At 35.1% G+C, this 18,724-nt stretch overlaps 2 protein-coding genes across 2 annotated transcripts; one reads left to right on the forward strand and one right to left on the reverse strand.

Moving 5' to 3' along the window:
* The first annotated feature begins 4,551 nt into the window (after positions 1 to 4,551).
* On the forward strand, positions 4,552 to 6,814 carry LOC103832178 (heavy metal-associated isoprenylated plant protein 25). Its single transcript, XM_009108177.3, has 2 exons — positions 4,552 to 6,163; positions 6,243 to 6,814. Exons 1-2 carry the CDS (start codon positions 6,089 to 6,091, stop codon positions 6,627 to 6,629), a joined length of 462 nt encoding a protein of 153 aa, XP_009106425.1. The 5' UTR covers positions 4,552 to 6,088; the 3' UTR covers positions 6,630 to 6,814.
* Positions 6,815 to 9,363: 2,549 nt separating this feature from the next.
* Positions 9,364 to 10,803, reverse strand: LOC103832273 (basic leucine zipper 19). The gene is made up of 2 exons (XM_009108269.3): positions 9,694 to 10,803; positions 9,364 to 9,616 (listed from the first exon to the last, which is right to left on the reverse strand). The coding sequence occupies exons 1-2, from the start codon at positions 10,376 to 10,378 to the stop codon at positions 9,588 to 9,590; spliced, it is 714 nt and encodes a 237-aa protein (XP_009106517.1). The 5' UTR covers positions 10,379 to 10,803; the 3' UTR covers positions 9,364 to 9,587.
* Positions 10,804 to 18,724: the final 7,921 nt, after the last annotated feature.

The following is an 18,724-nucleotide window of genomic DNA, read 5'->3' on the forward strand; positions in this document are numbered from 1 at the left end:
AACTCAAGTATAATACATAACAACTCAAACATTAACTTAAAAATTAAAAAACCATTCATGATTGGTAACATTTTTGAGTTCTGCTCCTAACACAACTTTAATCAAATATAACACATGCACTAATCAAAGCCTTAATTCCACTCCCAACTTATTTGCATAGTTATTGAATTGTCTCATTTGATGATTGAGACATCTATAATAACTGGTGCAATTTTCTTCGTTTCACATTTTCAAAGACATAATTTTCAAATATTCTTTTGTTACTTCTAATTTTTATAAATCCAAGAACAATATTGAACAATAGTATCAATTAGTTTACAATTTGATATTGTAAAGAAAAATATGATAAATGTAAAACCATATTAATATCTTTAGAGAAGGTTTTATAGGTTATAACTAGATGCTATAGTTTTTGGTGTGAGAGGTTGTTTCTCCGCAATTCAAAATTGAGAGTTTGTATACTAGAATGGTAATTACTAATTTGGAGTGTTTTGTGTGTATTCTAATTTTGTTTGAAGACCTACCTGAAGCTCTATTTACGTTGATACAAAAATTTAATTAGATATTTGAGGAATAATTTTCTTGTGTTGATGATACATTTGTTTTTGAACCATTGTGTTATGTGTAGTTGATATATTGATACATTTGATTAAATGAAACACGATGTTGACTTTCGTTGTTAACTACTAATAAAAGAACACGATTTATCTAACATCATCGCATGGCATATAACTACCAATTTTGATTGCTATATATACGCACACGATTTTTTTTTTTTTTTTGTAGCTTGTTCAGTTTAATCAGGTGAACGTTGAAAATTGATAGACGTTAGTAAAATGAAAAGATGACAACAAAATGGTCATAAATCACTGTAATTAGGGGATCTCGACCTTTTTTGTTTTCCCTAACAAAGGAGATTATCTCGAATATTTAGTGGTTTACGGTGAAAGCAGACATTAACCTATTATACTTTTGAAAATCTTGCACAAAACGACACCGACCCGTCAATTTTTAATTCGTATCGTCCTAAAAGATAATTAAATATCTAAATAAAGCTCCTAGTTCTTATACACAACCCGTGTTTATATCTACGAAGTTTCCCTTTAAAGTACGTGTTTGCATAATGTGAATGGGCGAATTGATAATTTGATAGGACAATACTATACAGTCGGCTGCACATAAAAGCCTTGCGTCGCGTTCGACCAATTTTTTTCCACATACGCATCGTGACACCACCATTCTCATTTACACCCAATTCTCGTGCTTGCCGAGTGGTTCAATTTCACACCATTTAATGATTTTAATCTCGAAAATTAAACCGCAATTTACCTAAAACATGTTACATATTTTAAACGTAGAACTGAGTGAAATAATTACATAACTAAACGCAAACTTGGGGTTTCACTCTAATTTATTAACGCATGTATCAAATGACCCTTTCTTTACAATAAACTATTTATAAACAAAAAAAAAATACTAAAGAGCATTTTAAATTAGCCATATATTACGTAGAAGTTATGCAATCGATAAACCAATTAATAATCGAAGAATCTGTAACTACTACGGGATTATTGGTATTGTACGTTTCTAAACACAGGAGCAAAAATTCTTGCTTAGCTAGTCTTACCCCGTACAACTGCTACATCACTCTCCTCCATTGTTCTATGTTATTTTCTTTCCTTCATTATGCACATGTAGGCTCCACGAGAAACTGTTTAGATTCAGTTCAAAAACCAAATAATCCAATATTGTTATCTTTTTGTATTTTCTAAGTTCAGGATTTTACATAAATTAATGTAACATCATCGTTGGAAAGATATAACTACGTTAACAAACAAAAAGATTTTTCGAAAAACATAAATAACTTAATAGTTTTTGTTTTATACTAGAAATTCCTCATAGTCACTTATATAGATTATCAGATTTTAACCCGGATTGTTATAAAACGGACGGCGATATTACTACAAATATTATCATACAGATTTAAGATGTTTAACAATGAACGATTCCAATACCTGATCTTTTTTCTTTGCCAAATATATATCCGATCTTTCATTGATAATGAAATTTAAAACATTGTTTCAAAATAGATATCAGCCACATGCAAGCAATATAAATATTGGCCCTCGCTGTCGCCAATAGCCGTGCCATCGACGTTGGGTAAGTTCGGACATCACCAAACGCATTCAAAGCCATATTATATACTGTATTACATAACGGCCTAAACTAAAAAGGTACATACGTGTAGAACAGTAGAAGGTAGACGTACGTTGTAGGTTACGTACATGTAGCTATGACGTTATTAATAATACTCGGGTTCGAATTCCCAGGTTGTATTATGGACACGAAAATTATATTTATTTCACCGATGCTAATTAAAACTATTGAAGGGACGACTGAAACTGTAAGAGCAGATCCTTCGTTGTCGCATATGTTGTAAACACATGGTCCATCGTTCCAACTGATTTTTTTTTTTGGTCAACTTGAAACTTTCATTAAATAAACTTGAGAGGTATAATACACCGATATACATCGTTCCAACTGATTAAAATACATACGAATCTGTCAAATTGTCCACGACGATAAGTGCCAAAAATATAATTACACCGATATACAAAGAAAGTTCCCGATACAAAACTATCATTGGAATATTTTGAAAGAACTAAACATTATACAAAAATTGGGTAAGAAGGAATTAGGATTTGGAGAGTGGAGGTGCTTTCCCGTGGCCATGCAAAGGTGTCGCAGTCTGCGATGGACACCGACACACGAAACTCATGTGAAATGTTCTTTCTCTTTTCTGTTCGTGTTCTTTTTCACTTTCTCTCATGTTCTCGATAAATCAACCAAAATGGACACAGGCAATAACATTGTTATCTCCTCTTATTATTGTTTCGGTGTTCCTCTAAAATGACAAGTATATCCATCTTTTTTTTTTTCCTCTGAAAATTTTATTAAAGGGACAAAGTTCAACAAAGGAACAAAGCCCAACATACAGGAAACAGAAGACCTAAACAACGGACCACATTTAAAAACCTTCATGGGCCAACAACCCAATAAAGGAAACCGTAGAGGAAGGTAAGCGTCGGAGGCCACCACGTGTCCGATCGACACACGATTCGAAAACACGCGTCAAGCCGGAAACCACCACCTCCTCCGGAAAGGTTACGTCGGAGCTCCACCATGAAACAGAGATAGATCGGTGAAGACCATCCAAACAAAGAAGTCTTTATAGAAACCAAACGCAACCGGATCGTCTTTTCAGAAAAAACCGTCTTCAATCGATTCAAAGAACTCCGACCATCGGAGGCTGAAATCGAGAGTCAGTGGAGAAGTGAAGGACTTGAATCGACGATCTAACCAAAACCGGCGAAAACGACGCTACTCAGCCGCCGAATTCCGGAGACAAAGCCGGCGAAGCAGGTGCTATAGAAGCCACCGCTTCCCAGAGTCTAAAGCCGGACGACCATCGAAGGAACATATGCGACGCCGGAAGCAGGGGTCGGTCGGGAACACCGAAACCGGAAAGCCAAAAAAAAAAACATCGAACTCTCTCATCCTCCGAACAAACTTCAAACCCTCTGAAAATTTTTTTTTTGATAAGAAGGTTGAAGAATTCGAGAGAACAAATCTCTCACTAAGAGAGGAGAGAGAAAACCCCCGTTTCACCGTCTTCTGGTCTTAAAAAAAGATTTTCACGTATAAACATAAAAATGTTAAAATATATTTTCAATTATTTATCGTGCATCATCCTCTCCACTTTATTTTCTTCACACGTTGATATAAAATTCTATGGTTTCAGTTAAGTACATTTCTTTCAAGACCACAAGGACTTGTAGTTTAGTCTAAAAATGTATTAATCGGGTAGAAAAGTCAGCCGAGTATTACGTGAAGACCGTTTTGATACGACATATACTGGGGTAAATAGAGATTTACTTGATTGATATGGTTGTTCAAAAATATATATATATTTGATTGATATGCTTTTTCGTCAAATTTGACTGATTTAACTCAACGGACCGTTTTGGTAACGTATAAAAAAGCTGAACCTACTTAGACTTTGTTCCTGAAAGGGTTCTCTTTAGATGTAATGATTTTAATTTAGTCGTCTTCGATGGTGGTGCACTTTATTCGTGCATTAACCGGATGATCGGACAGACGCATTGATTGATTCCCATTTTCCCCGTTTGGCTACTTTCGGTGTAAAACTGAATGAATAATAAAATGTTGAAAAAGCAGTGATTGTTGGTAACGTATATATCTTTTTCTCTGGACCAATTCTTGTTTCCAAGAGGCTTAAAGTATCGAGGCCACGACCTGTCACAAACACAATAGTCCAGACTTCTGCATAATTTACTAATATTATTGTTTTTGTTACTTATTTGGCTTATCTTCCTAGTTCCTCCTCCCTCGTTTCCTTGTCACATTCCATCAATTCTACCTTTATTTCTTAGACTTTTATTCAATTAATTGTAAAAATGTATTGCTTGAACGAGGTCTACACAACTATAAGAAATTTCCAAACTATATATACATATATACATACATATTTAACTTTGATATGGACCGTAACTAAGATCCTAGTGGGCCTTCAAGAAAGAAAATACAATTGGCGGATAGAGTCCTAGTAAGTTCACTTACAAGGACCCATGATTTCTTTTTTAAGAACAACGGACCCATGATTTCTATTTTTCCTTTTCTGAGGGAACCGTTAGTTTTGTTGCCTTTCGCATAGTAAGAGCATGATTAATCCAAATTATTAATTTGAAGTTCTTAACTAATGATTTGACATTTTTTTGTTTTTGTTTTTTCTTTTTACAGTTTTCGGCTAAGAACCATTATATTTATTATCTAAGAGATGGTTATTAGCTTTTTTTAGTTAAAAGCTAAGAAACGATTCTTAACCGAAACTAAGAATCCCACCCTAAAAACTCGGATTAATCATGGTCTAACACAAATTATTACGAAAATTATTGACATAGACTAGCACGAATAATCAATATAAAAATTAATGAGTTTTTACCCAGCTAAAGTTAGGTTTCTAGTAGACTTCAGAGGATTATATGAATCTTTGTCATGACAATTTTTTTTTAAATCATCACGTATCTTGTTCACACTATGATACAGTTTTGCTATTTTAAAAGTGATATGAAAGCTCTCCCCATAAGCTAGTGAATTAGCTATATCGTATATGGATGATTGCCCCGCAAATAAAAAAAATTGTACATTATTTGCCTATTTTAAATAAACTATGTATAAATCCATTAATCATTATTTTCAACTGTTTGATTATATTGATTATCAGAGTAGAGATTGCATCACGTTTAATAACTGCTCTACAAATTTATAAATTGTAAAAAAAGATTATTCAAAATGAGATGTGGCTTTCATAAAGTCTTGTCTGCAGTAGCTAGCTAGAAGGAAAGCAAAAACAATGTTCTCTTAGAGACTTTAACTAGAGTTATCAATTTTAAAACCATAACACACTATATGATGTTGAAAGATATTTTTGTTTGTGCATAAACATGTCAAGAATGGTTAGCCATTACGCAACACGAGCAGTCCTCCATCTTAAGAGATACCAACTTCAAGTCCAAAAACTAATTGTCAATTATCTATGTGTTTAGTCAGCTTTGAAATAATTGCGAAAGGAAATATTCTTAAAATACTTATAGACCAATGACAAGCATGTATTATATTGCAAATGTCTATTTCAGCTATCTGTCATTTTTAATTATTGCCATAATGGAGGTGCATATGTAACAAAAGCGACATAAATAGATTAGACTCCTTTTTATATCAAAATTTATGGACATCATGAATTATATATCAGTATTGGCTTTTCTTGTTGTTCGGTAGTCAAACTAACACCCAAGTTACTAGAGTTGATACAAAATATCATCACATATAGATATATGGTCGAAAACTACTTATAGAGTTTGGTAGGTGGTATTTTCAAGATTTAAAACTCATGTTTTTGTTGAATAATACCAGAAAAAAAAAGAATCATATCATATACCTCCAAACTTGAAAGTCTATATCTATTTTCTCTCAACTCAAAAGAGAAATCAGAAAATTAAGAAGAAAAATGGGTGTCCTTGATCACGTCTCTGAATACTTTGATTGCTCTAATGGCGACTCCAAGAGACACAGAAGTCTACAGGTAAATAAACTCAACACATATATAGTTTTACGTTTTACATAATCACATCTTTTTTAATATATGATGATGAAATTACTAGACGGTGGACGTGAGGGTTTTGATAGATTGTGAAGGATGCGAGAGGAAAGTGAGAAGAGCATTAGAAGGAATGAAAGGAGTGAGAGATGTAACGATCGAGCCTAATGCTCAGAAAGTGACAGTGGTTGGTTACGTTGAGCCTAACAAAGTGGTAGCTCGGATCATTCACAGGACCGGCAAAAGAGCCGAGCTATACCCTTACGTTCCTTACGACGTTGTCGCTCATCCTTATGCCTCTGGTGTCTACGACAATAGAGCTCCTGTTGGGTACGTTAGGAACACCGAGTATGATCCACATGTGTCGCGGCTCGCACGTGCTAGCTCCACTGAAGTTCGTTATACGACGGCGTTTAGCGATGAGAACGCCTCAGGTTGCGTGGTTATGTGATTTTGTTTTGTTTGTGTTGATGTGTTTCCGAAAATTGTATTTTGTTTGTTTGTTTATTCATGTTGGTATGTAATATCTTAAGAGTCAAGGCCGAGAAAATAATGTAAATTACATTTTGTTTTGAACTAATTTTTGTGATGTAAATTACATGTTGTTAAAATGGTTATGCATGTTTCGTTTTATCTTTTGAACGATTAATATCTTGAAGTAAAAATTATGACATATATATGTATATGTCACTGGAATCCTTCGACTAATTTAATTTACCAAATAAATAGTAGGAACAACTAATTTGATTTGCGAGATAATAGTGTCCAAAAGATGATACGACAATAAGTTGCATTACTTTATAACATTATTAAAAGAAATGCAAATAGTAATTTTGTCGGACTAGAAGAATTAAGAAAGCCTATACTTCGTTCCTCTTGGACGTAATATAATTCGGTGGAATTGAGTAGTACGAAAAATTATGGTTATGCTGTAATCAGCCATGGTGATTAATAGTATATGACTACTATGAACAGATATTAAATTCGGTAGATTGCGGTGCCTATTTAATAATTAGCCATGTTGAAGTCTAATTATTAGTTTAGTGGTCACTAAACCAGCATCTCATTGTTAACATGGATACATGTCGCCAATTGTCACAAAGGTTAGTTTTTGATAGGAATTAATGTAGTGTGTTCTTTGCTAAAAGGAAATTATCATTATGGGACGTTAGCCACTGAATTTTCTTGGAAGTGTTTTGTCATCAGTTTAGGTATGATTGGTCTGCCTGCACATGTTAACAGGTGTAAGCGTCCACAAATGAATTTCGTATCAGCTGCATTGTTTGTTAAGCTGTGGTTTTAAAAAAAAATAGTAGTTCAATTTTTACAATGAAAAATTCAACTACTATTAAAATTCCCAATTTATATTATATCTAATGTATAAAAGAAATAACTGGATAGAAAATACTTATTACCAGGTTGAATGCCTAAATTACTAGAATTAGTAGTCTAGAAAACAAGTTGTATTACTATTATGAAAGAAAGATACTATTGCCTAAAGTACTTAAATTCATTTTCAACTATAGTTAAAAGTCTGATATAGTGGCTTTGTGGCCTCCATGGAAGAGCCCAACTGCCCAAGTTGGCCCTCCCAGCTAATAGTCCACTACAGTTTTAATTTTCAGCCTTTAATTTTAAAGATGGTCCATTTGAACTGCTTTTATTTCATGGTGGCCAGAAGGCCAATATATATCAGACTTTGCTTGGAACAAGGGACGACGAGCCTTGGGTCATCTCAAGCGTTGCTGGAGACAACGGCCATCAGGCTTGGCAGATGGCAGAAAGCATCTACAACCATGATGATGCAGGCGACCAAAATGCACAACAAAGCAATAAAACCAGAAATGATTCAAGTCTTTTGTATTCGATGAGTGATTTTTTTTAAATGCATGTAAGGTAAGATATCTCAGGAAGTGAATCTCTTGCAACTCACCTGTTCAAAGATCTCACTCGGAACACCAAGACAACACCACACCAACACCTTAAAACTGTCATTCAATAGTCAAAACAATTGCTACTAGTCATGCGCATACAATTGTCAATCAGCTTCTTCTACACAAACTTAGAAAGAAGCTACTCAAGCATGAAAACAGCTAATTTTTCTCAAGTACGGTCCTTTATTTGTTTTTTCTTCTTAATTTGTTAATGTCATGGTTGTCAAAATTTGTTATCTGTAAATAAGCCGAAGACTAAATAGATTTTATAAAAAAAACTATAAAACATGTATAGTGGGAAAGGGATTATAATTTTGAAATGTGGACTGCAATGATATATATTCTTCTTTGGTGTTTCGATAAGTTCTTCCGCTTATATTTGTTCTACCACCTGAGACATTAAAATATTAGTTCCCGAATCCTCGGAACTTTTTCCTAGAATAGAAAACTTGACCTTAATATATTTAAATTTTGTAAAACTATTTTATATTATTACTAAAAATTAAACATATAATTCATATTTGATACATAAATTAGGAAAGACAAGAAACAAAGGATTCTCTCTCTTTCTTTAGAGAGAAAATCTCTTTCACCCTTGTTCTCCAATAAACATTTTTCAGGAGGATTGAAATCAAGTTCTTTTGTTTTTGTGTTTGGATCAATTTTTTTGTTTTGCTTTGGCAATATCTTTTTTCGCATAGGCGATTTTGATGTATAAAGTTCACCCGAATCAGAGCTGTTTATCAATTCCATCTTTCTCTGATGCAGGTAGAACATAAATAATTTCCATCTTTCACTGTTCTTCATAATAAATCCCGTTGACTTTTTGATCGGATACCCTGCTCACCGCTATATACACCTCTTTTATCATCATACTTTAAAAGATGTAAGAACTCCATTTTCACACCAAAGTAATACCTTGTTCCATCCGGGCCGAGTTTTTTAAGTTTTACATTTTCATTTTTTTTTCTATTAAAACATTTTTTTGAAAAGTTTTCAAGAACTCATAATAGAATTAGCTGTTTTTAAGTGTATGCAAGGTATGTTATCTCAGGAAGTAAATCTTTTGCAACTTACCTATTCAGAGATCTCACTCGGAACACCAAGAAAACACCAACACCTTAGTACTGTCATTCATTGGGTCAAAACAATTGCTACAAGTCATACATACACAGAGATCATTCTCAAGCAGCTTCTTCTATACAAACTTAGAAAGAAGCTACTCAAGCATGAAAACAAATAAATGACAAGAACACACACGGAAAGATTTGACTTTATATTAACAAATAATCTCATTTGGTACGGCACACTCAACAACAATAATACAATGGAAGGAAAATAGTTTCAAAAAAGAAAAAAAGGAAACAAAAGAGGAACCTGAGTGAAGCTGATGCAGCAGCTGAACTCTACAAACTTATTTGGAAATACAATATCTATCCTGGTGTAAAATAGATGGTACAAGCTTGATGATTGCTTCAAGCTGCTTTCGGTCCACGATGCCCACCTATAATGAACATTACAAAACCACGAGTGAGCTCATACTAACTCTACGAAGCAACTGAGGCAAGATCTAAACCCCACCTTTTCTCTTATTAGAGGCAGATACATTGGCACTGTTGAATGAACCGTTTAAGTTCTGATCAGTCATGCATTGAAGCTGGTCAAAATCACCACCACCTTCTTGCCTATTATTCCCCACTCCAAACCCATCCCCAAGGCAATAAACCTCATCCTCACACTGCACGTTACAAGGATTCACCAAGTGGGAGAAGGAAGGAATATTCGGTTTCTGATAAGGAAAAGACCCAATCTCCCCATCAATCCTCCCTCTCAAATCCACAAGCAAACACTTAAGCCTCGAGACTTCACTTTCCAAGGCACCCTGACTCTGCAGCCTCTTCACAAGCTGCTGGTTCAACCCCCTGAGCCTCGAACACTCGTCCTCCAAGGAAGCAGCTTTAGCCTTCTTCTTCTCTCTATACTTCCTAACGGCTTCTCTGTTCCCCAAAGGCCTCTTTTCACCGTTCTTGCCACAAGACTCAGCTGTATCATCCGTGGAGACTTTCTCGTCGCTGTCCTCAGGGAGAATCTTGGTGTGGACGTGGAAGCAAGTGTGAGCGTGCGGCTCTGTTCCCGTGGAGTTGTTACACGTGTGAGTGTGGGTACAAGCACCTTGTTGATGATGATGAGAGTCCATTAAAAGCCCATCGAAGAAACTATCTATCGAACCGTTGCTTGAAAACACTTCAAGCTCGCCGTCTTCCATCGCTAAAAACCCCCAAAATCGATACTTTCTAGGTTACAATCAGCTCAATCAAAAACCCTAATTTCGCAGCAATTCGAGCAATTCAGCAACAGAGAACACTCAATTTCTGGGAAAGATCGAAAATTTCATCGTCGAGAGTTGGGGAATTAGCAAAATCGATACTTTCTAGGTTACAAATAAACCAATCAAAAACCCCTAATTTCGCAACGATCCGAGCAATTCAGCAACAGAGGATGCTCAATTTCTGGGAAAGACTGAAAATTTCATCTTCGAGAGTAAAGAAATCGAGATTGAGATGAGTGAAGGGAACGAGAGAGAAAAGGTTTTATAGGCACGAAGACGCACTAAACAGATGGAATCATCTCGGTGGCCGGACGTACGATCACGATTTCGAGTTGCAGTAGAGAGAGAGAGAGAGAGATTCTTAAAATAATAATTAATTAATTAATTGTTGCCTTAGAAATTTATATATCTGGACGTGAATGAAGCTCAGCATCTTCTTCTATTTATTTAAAGTAGATTCAGAAAACTTGTACTACCACCATAATAATCATATAAAAGACTTAACATGGATGTACCAGACAACAAATTACACTAGAAAATGAAAAATCATTTGACTTTTAAAGGGAATAATTTAAAAAACAATTTTTTCAAGTACGGTTCTTTATTTTTTTTTTCTTCTTAATTTGTTAATGTCCTGGTTGTCAAAAGTTATTATCTGTAAATGAGCCGAAAACTAAATAGATATTATAAAAAAAACTATAGTGGGAAAGGGAATATAGTTTGGAAATGTGGACTGCAATGATATATATCCTTCGTTTGTGTTTCGATAAGTTCGTCTGCTTATATTTGTTCAACCACCTGAGACATTAAAATATTGGTTCCCGAATCTTGGGAACTTTGTCCTAGAATAGAAACTTGACCTTTATATATTTTAAAATTTTTAAAACTATTTTAAATTATTGCTAAGAATTATACATATAGTTCATATTTGAGACGTAAATTAGGGAAGGGAAAATATATAAATACACTAGCTAGCCAATTTCAAAATGATATAGTGAATTTGTTCCTTGAACGAAGTTCCCAAAATCTTTCTCCTTTGATAAAATTTAAACTATATACACCTCTTTTATCATCCTTAAAAAGATTTAAAAACTCTATTTTCATACCAAAGTAATGCCTTGTTCCACTCGGGCCGAGTTTTTTTAGTTTTATATTTTCATTTTTTGTTTCTATTAAAACATTTTTTTTTGAAAATTTTATGATTAGCGAATATAATTATAATTGTGGTAGATGTGTATTCGTGATACATATCTGCTTGGATTATATAGTGTTGATAGATACATCTTAACGATCAAATATATATATAAAGTAGATACAAAATGAGTTTTTTCCCTCGCATTTATTTTTTTAATTAACCTAACTGTTCATTGAAAAGGAGAATAAAATCCCTCAACTAAAAAATATAGCGAAACAACTCTTCGACTAAAGATTTATCGTGAAACAATCCTTCCACTATAAATTAGACAAATAAAACATTCAACTTCAATTGCATTAAACATATGTCACCCTCCGTAACGGAAGATGACATACACTAACGATTTGTAGTTAATGGTTTATAATGTTAAATGGATTCAGTTCGTCGGTAATCTCTAACTTACCGATAGAAACGTATCCTCGATAATTCCAAATTTTCTGATGGAAATTGGTTGGATTGCTGGACAGAAAATACCAACAAATTTACATCGTCGTTATTACCAACAGAACAAGGTGGTCCGTAGTTTCCCGGAAAATACCCAACCAATTAACGATGATATTCTAGCATAGGCATCTAACGAAATTTCAACAGATTTTTTTCCTGACGATTAGTACTGACATACAATTTTTGGGGTACTTTGTCAGAATTACCCATTTCTAACCGATTACTGATGGGATATTCCTTTGGCATTAGGCTGTTTTTTATAGTTTAGATTTGATCCGGTCGAACCATATTGAAATGTGATCCAACTAATTTTTTGGTCCAGTTTTTGGTATTTTCGTCGTAATGCAAATAAAACCATCATCTGTTGATCTATATAGGGTTTAGATGCTGAAGTTAAATATGAATCATCATAAAATAAATATAATAACTATGTTCTTTTTGTGAACGTGGCGACCAGCTGGGCGACTGAAATTTAATCTATCATCACGGTAAAAAAGTCAACTACATCACTCATGTAACAAATCCAGCATGTTTTCTTGACGTCGCGGCAATGACATGGGAGTAAAAAGAACGCTGAGTATTTAGCGACAACTAAATTTCATCTTTTGTTCTTCTGGCAGTTTACTCCCGACGACTTCAATTTTCCACTTCAATTTTTCGTACCGTTTAATTTGCTTCTGTCGCACTGTATTTTCTCGTCCGCTGCCTTTGGTTGCGCGTTCGTATAAAGAACAGTGGAAATGATCGATTTTAGAATTATCTGTATTTATTAAGTTTATTTTGTAATAATATAATAAATAACTTAAAAATAAATAAAGTTGGTCATCAAATGCGTGCGGCCGTATATTAGTTTTTAGTTTTGTCCACTTTAATTTTTTTTTAAATTTACCTGGTTTCTTTATCAGGACTTGGTTTTTGTTGCCTTTGTGAATCCATCTCTCTTTATAATATATATATTTTTTATTATATCTTAGTAACATTATCCCGTTTACTTTTGCCATGGGAAGAATGAGATGTAAACGCTACTTTAGAAGTCGAGCCATCGATTGGAAGACGTTAATGTCCGTATGAGGAGAACGGTCGACCATTGCAGAAGTTGATAAGACTTGAACAATTATATGGGAGTCACCTAAATATATATACCGGCAGATCATGAAGCGCATCATATTCTTTTTGTATTGAGGATTGCCAAAAATAAGTTCGAGTATAGCCTATTATTAGTAAGTTTCAATCCCAATATGTATTACTCTTGTTGTAAGTGATATATTTAGGACAACTAGATTTCACCTTGTTACAAGAAAAACAAAGATATATCTGTTATTAAGAAAATAACTAGATTGTTAATCACCAGATGTACTACATCTGTTGTGATTAAAAAAAAAACAAATAGGTCGTAGTCACCATCTATTAATCTATTATCAACTTGTTATTTTTCTCTCTTTTAGAAAGATTCCATTACTTAAATGGTTGGTTGATGTGAAAATTAGCGATCGTGAGATAAGTAGCTTTCTTTGAAAGTTTGAACATTAGATTTTTTTTAAAGATAAAAGTAGGTTTGATGCAAAAATTCTATTTATTTTGGTTAGTGGGGGTACTTATTCTAACTTATTTATTCGATATTCTCATTTTAATCAAATTCATTCAATATCTCTATGTTCTTGATTCTCGAGCTCGTTCTTTGTTTTGTTTGTTTGTTTTTTACCTTTGGACATATGATGATTTATTCAGATCTGATCAAAGCCCCCTTAAGCTATATGGATTAATAGATGTATGAGAAAGACCTTCATATTTCATATCAGAACGTAACACCATGCAAAAGTTTCAACCCAACATGCAAAAGTATCAATTTTTTTCTCCATGAAAAAGTTTCAACCCAACATGGTATGTTGATTTTATACAACTTTGTCTTTATTTTATTTTATCGGCTATCTAACTCATGATTAGGGGTGACCACTTCGAATATCCGGATTTTTGGAAGTATTGGTAATCCGATCTGATTCGTTCTAATACTCAATTAACCGATCTGATTCGATCAATCAAATATCCGACAAATTTTAGATTTGTAACCGGATATCCGATTTGATCCGTACAAAAAATGAAAAACTATATAAAAATAATATTTTATTATAAAATAAAAATATTAGTTTTTAAAATTCTAAACTAACACAATAAATTTAATAAATAAAAATATTGTAAAATTTATATAAAATATAATATTTATTTAAGTTATATATATGATTTTTTAAAATATATGTATATATGTATATAACGAGGATCATATACCCGCTCCTAAATATATTAGTATTTGTGATTTGTTTTGTTTTTATGGATATTGCATATTAGTATTTGTTTACTTCGATGAGTTACAAATATCTGAATTTTTCTATTCGAATCGAAACGGATAATGAATCGAATCAAAATATAAGGATATTTTACTCATCCCTACTCATGATCGCTGCTATATCGGCTTGCCTTTCTCGTTGTTGGTTTTACATAGCTTTCCTTATATATATGATACCTATTACCTTTGTTTATGTTGTTTATTATGTCAGCCTGGCTCACATAATTTGTTAATATTGTCCAAACGTAGTTGAAATTAGAGTATTTTACTACTTAGCACCGTTCGGTTCTTATTTGCAAAACGGTTATCTAACGAGTTAACGCTAACAAACAAAGAAAAAAAAACAATCAAACACTTAACTATCAGTTAAGTCGAATTATAAGGCTTGTGGACTTATCCCTCACGGGGTATTTCCGTGTTAGCTTTACTGTTACCACTTGTATGTCATTCTCCTGCTATCTGGCTTGAAATTCCAGATTCTAATAAATAACAAATCGAACAATATCCTATAAACATTACAGCACACGTTACCATTATCTGGTGTTTTATAATATTTATACAGACCCATAAACGGCCATAAATTAAATTAGCATAACCCAGTTATCGTTTTCTTACTACTATATATTATGAAAGTCCAATCAATAATATAATCCATCATCTTTTAATATACTGTATATGTGATTGCACAAGAAATAGTCTGTTGATTTGGATCTCAAGCAACGCAAATATGAATACGGACAAATGCATAGCGCATATATAAAATATGTGGTATGTTATTATCAAGACATAAAATGGGGCATGTTTCAGCACTCAACTTCCATCACTTGTTAAAACATTAAAATCCGTTTTATTAAATACATTTTGCGTCAATAAGAGATAAGGTTAAATACTTTTTGAAATTAAGCGCTATTGTTATACTTGAAATTCAGATATATACACACACATCTACTCTTGTAAATTTATTTTATATTACCTATCTCAACTTCTGCAGGAGATGTTGGAGATACATTATAAATAGAATTGTGAAAATAGTGTATATATATAAGAATATGAATACTCAAACATACCTTTGAAATGTTTTAACATTATTTTTTCATCTTTGTTAAACAATATACTACAATAAATTTTAGACAACACGATTCTGATGTTGATTTAAAAAAAAAATATGAAATATCGTTTATTGATAATTGTCTAATAAACCTCCTTGAACCTAGGTTAAGTACCATTTTCAAGGAGGTTTTCTCTCTCTGAAAACGTGAAAGTCAAAATCCCTAATCGCCGTCGTTGACCTCTGTTACTCTTCGATGGCCGGATCGTCGGAGCCACCACTGGTGCCTCCAGTCCCTCCCGATCTTCTGTTCCTTCATCCTCCTGCTGTTTCTGACGTTTCGATGGTCTATTCTTCTCAAGTCATCAAGGATTCGATTATGACGGAAGCCTCACCAGTTGCCAACAAAATTGCTTCCTTGCCTGTTGTGTCTGGTGCCTCACCAACACTTGTGGTTCCTCCTCCAAGTTCTTCTGCCCCGGAAGATGCTTTGGTTAACAATCTGTCGGCTCCTGTAGTCTCCTCTGCAGACAAACCTGGCTCATCCTCCAGTCCCTCTGGAGATGTTCCATCTGAGGGCTCTCCTACTCAAGGTTCTGAGTTCAACTGGCTTAGCAGAGCTAAAGCTGCAAGACAATTCCCAAAATCATCTATCCCCGTAACTCGTACTGAGGAAGGTGTACCGAGGGTAAAGGTTCCAAATGCCGTGTTTGAAAGAGGTGCTAAGGCTCACTCTGATTACATTGTTGGTATTTTCTATGGTAATGCCCCTTCATATGGAAAGATTTGGGGAGTCCTAAACTATCTATGGGGAAAAGATAGAAGAGTAACGATTCACAATCTCTCGAAGAGTGCTTTTCTGTTCTATATCCCATCCGTTTCTCTTAGACAACGGATTCTTCAGCATGAATTGTGGAGGGTTGGAGACTCTCCCTTCTTTGTAACTGAATGGAAAGCTTCCTTCAGTATAGATCCTCCTTCCCTGCAACGTGCTCCGATCTGGGCTACTCTTAACAAGGTTCCCTTTGATCTCCTCACTGACGAAGGCCTGGAAATTATCTCAAAGCCTTTGGGAAAAATTGTTGATGCAAAGCCATTCTCGAGTGTCTCTTCAGTGGATGTCAAAGTCATTGTCGACTTGACTATCAAACTACCTATCATTGTAGAGATCGAAAGAGAAAATGGATTGGTGGATGTTCTAGAGGTCACATACCCTTGGCTTCCTCCTCTATGTCCGGTTTGCAGCGAGATTGGGCATAAAGCTAATTTTTGTCCTACTCGCAAGTCCCATCCTTTGGACCACGACAAGGTTGGAGGCAAGAAATCCTCTAAGTCCCATAAGGCCTCTTGGAAAGCTAAGGATAAAACTAAAGATCATGTTTCTGGTACGCAACATTCTAAGGAACCTCCCATACAAGAGCAATCTGTGCCTGTTAAAACCTGTATGAAATCTGTTCTTGCTGATTTGGAGCATTCCTCGGGTACAACTACAGAAGCTGCAAATCTGGAACCCTCTAGCTCTGTTTCCCATCCAGTTGAGAATCTGTCCTCTTTGCCTCCTCAACCTATTGCCCAAGAGGTGGCACCGGTATCTACACTGGTAATTTCTCCTCTGGAAAATACCCAAGCAGTGGATGAGCCTGTCCAATCTCTTGTACCTACTGTTGTTTCGAGCCAGCCGGTTTCTGTCTTAGAAACTACTCAATCGGAGGCTCCATTCATGCCAGCAGTGAATGCAGTTCCAATTAAGTCTGTGGTGGATGGAAATCAAGAAAATTTTGCAGTGGTCTCTGCGAATCCTTTTGCTATTCTCGACCAAGAAGTTGATCCACCTCCTGCTTTGAAGGATGATAAAAACCTCTCTTTAGTGGTCTCCACTCCAGTGAGTAAGCAATCTTATTCCCCTCCGACTCTTTCTAAGACCGAGAGGAATAAGAAGAGAAAGCTTGCTAGAAGGTCCCCAAAATCTGGTGGTTCGCCTCCCCTCGCTTTAGGGGGTTGCAAACCCCAATAATTATATATATGTCAGATACATTTTTTTGGAACGTGCGAGGCATCAATGATTTTTCGAAGCATAGACCTCTGTCTTCGTGGATTAATAAAAGGAGAATTTGCTTTGGTGCTCTTTTGGAAACGCATGTTAGCGAGGCTAATAGTATGTTTATTCTTTCGGTGTTGGGGCCGGACTGGAAGCTTATAGCTAATTATCAGTACTCTGATCTTGGTAAGATATGGTTTCTGTATAAAGATCCTATCAAGGTGCAACTTTTGTTTGCGGATTCTCAATCAGTTACTGTTAAAGTCTCGCCCCCTGAATCTCTACCTTTTTACTATACCGCAGTTTATGCTTCTAACGAACTAGAAGATCGCAGGCAGTTATGGATTTCTCTGAGGGATACTGCTATTGCTTTTGATTTATCTTCTCACCCTTGGATGGTCTGTGGAGATTTTAATGAAATTCTTGAACCGCGGGAGTCGTCTAACCCGGCCATTATCACTTCTACTAGAGCCATGCGTGAGTTTGCCTCTTGCTTATCGGATATTGGTGTCTTTGATCTTGCATCGCAGGGTCCTCGTTTCACTTGGTCAAATCACCGTCCGTCTGATCCTATAGGCAAGAAGATCGATAGATGCCTAGTCAATGATCGGTGGCAGCTGTCTTATCCTAAAGGGTTTTGCTCTTTTGAACCGCCGGAGTTTTCTGATCATACCCCGTGTCATATTCGGCTTACCTCCACCAGGCCTGAGTTTGGGAGCCGTGCTTTCATGTTTCCGAGTTATCTAGCTAATCTGCCATCCTTTGTTCCTACCATCAAGGATTGTTGGATTCAGTTTGGAGCCCCTGCTAAGAACCTGACTTCTCTGTGTTACAGACTCAAGCAACTCAAGTCTCCTATAAAGACTCTTTGTAAGGAGAATTTTAGCCAAATTGAGAGAAGAGTGCAAGAGGCGAAGGCAGTTCTGGATTCACATCAGATTCAAGCTCTTAATTTGCCTTCTGAAGATAATATTGCGTTAGAAAAACAATCCCGGGAAACTTGGATGTTCTTGCGGCTAGCGGAAGAAATGTTTTTTCGTCAACGATCTCGTATCAAATGGCTGGAGGCTGGAGACTTGAATACCCATTTCTTCCATACAATTACCTTAGTCAGGAATTCTTCTAATGGTATTTCTTATCTTCTACGGGGGGATGGTTCGCGATCACAATCTCTTAAAGAAGTACATCAGATTGCTGCGGCTCATTTTGCTGGTGTT

This window comes from Brassica rapa, chromosome A01 (assembly GCF_000309985.2).
Source record: "Brassica rapa cultivar Chiifu-401-42 chromosome A01, CAAS_Brap_v3.01, whole genome shotgun sequence".
NCBI lineage: Eukaryota > Viridiplantae > Streptophyta > Magnoliopsida > Brassicales > Brassicaceae > Brassica > Brassica rapa.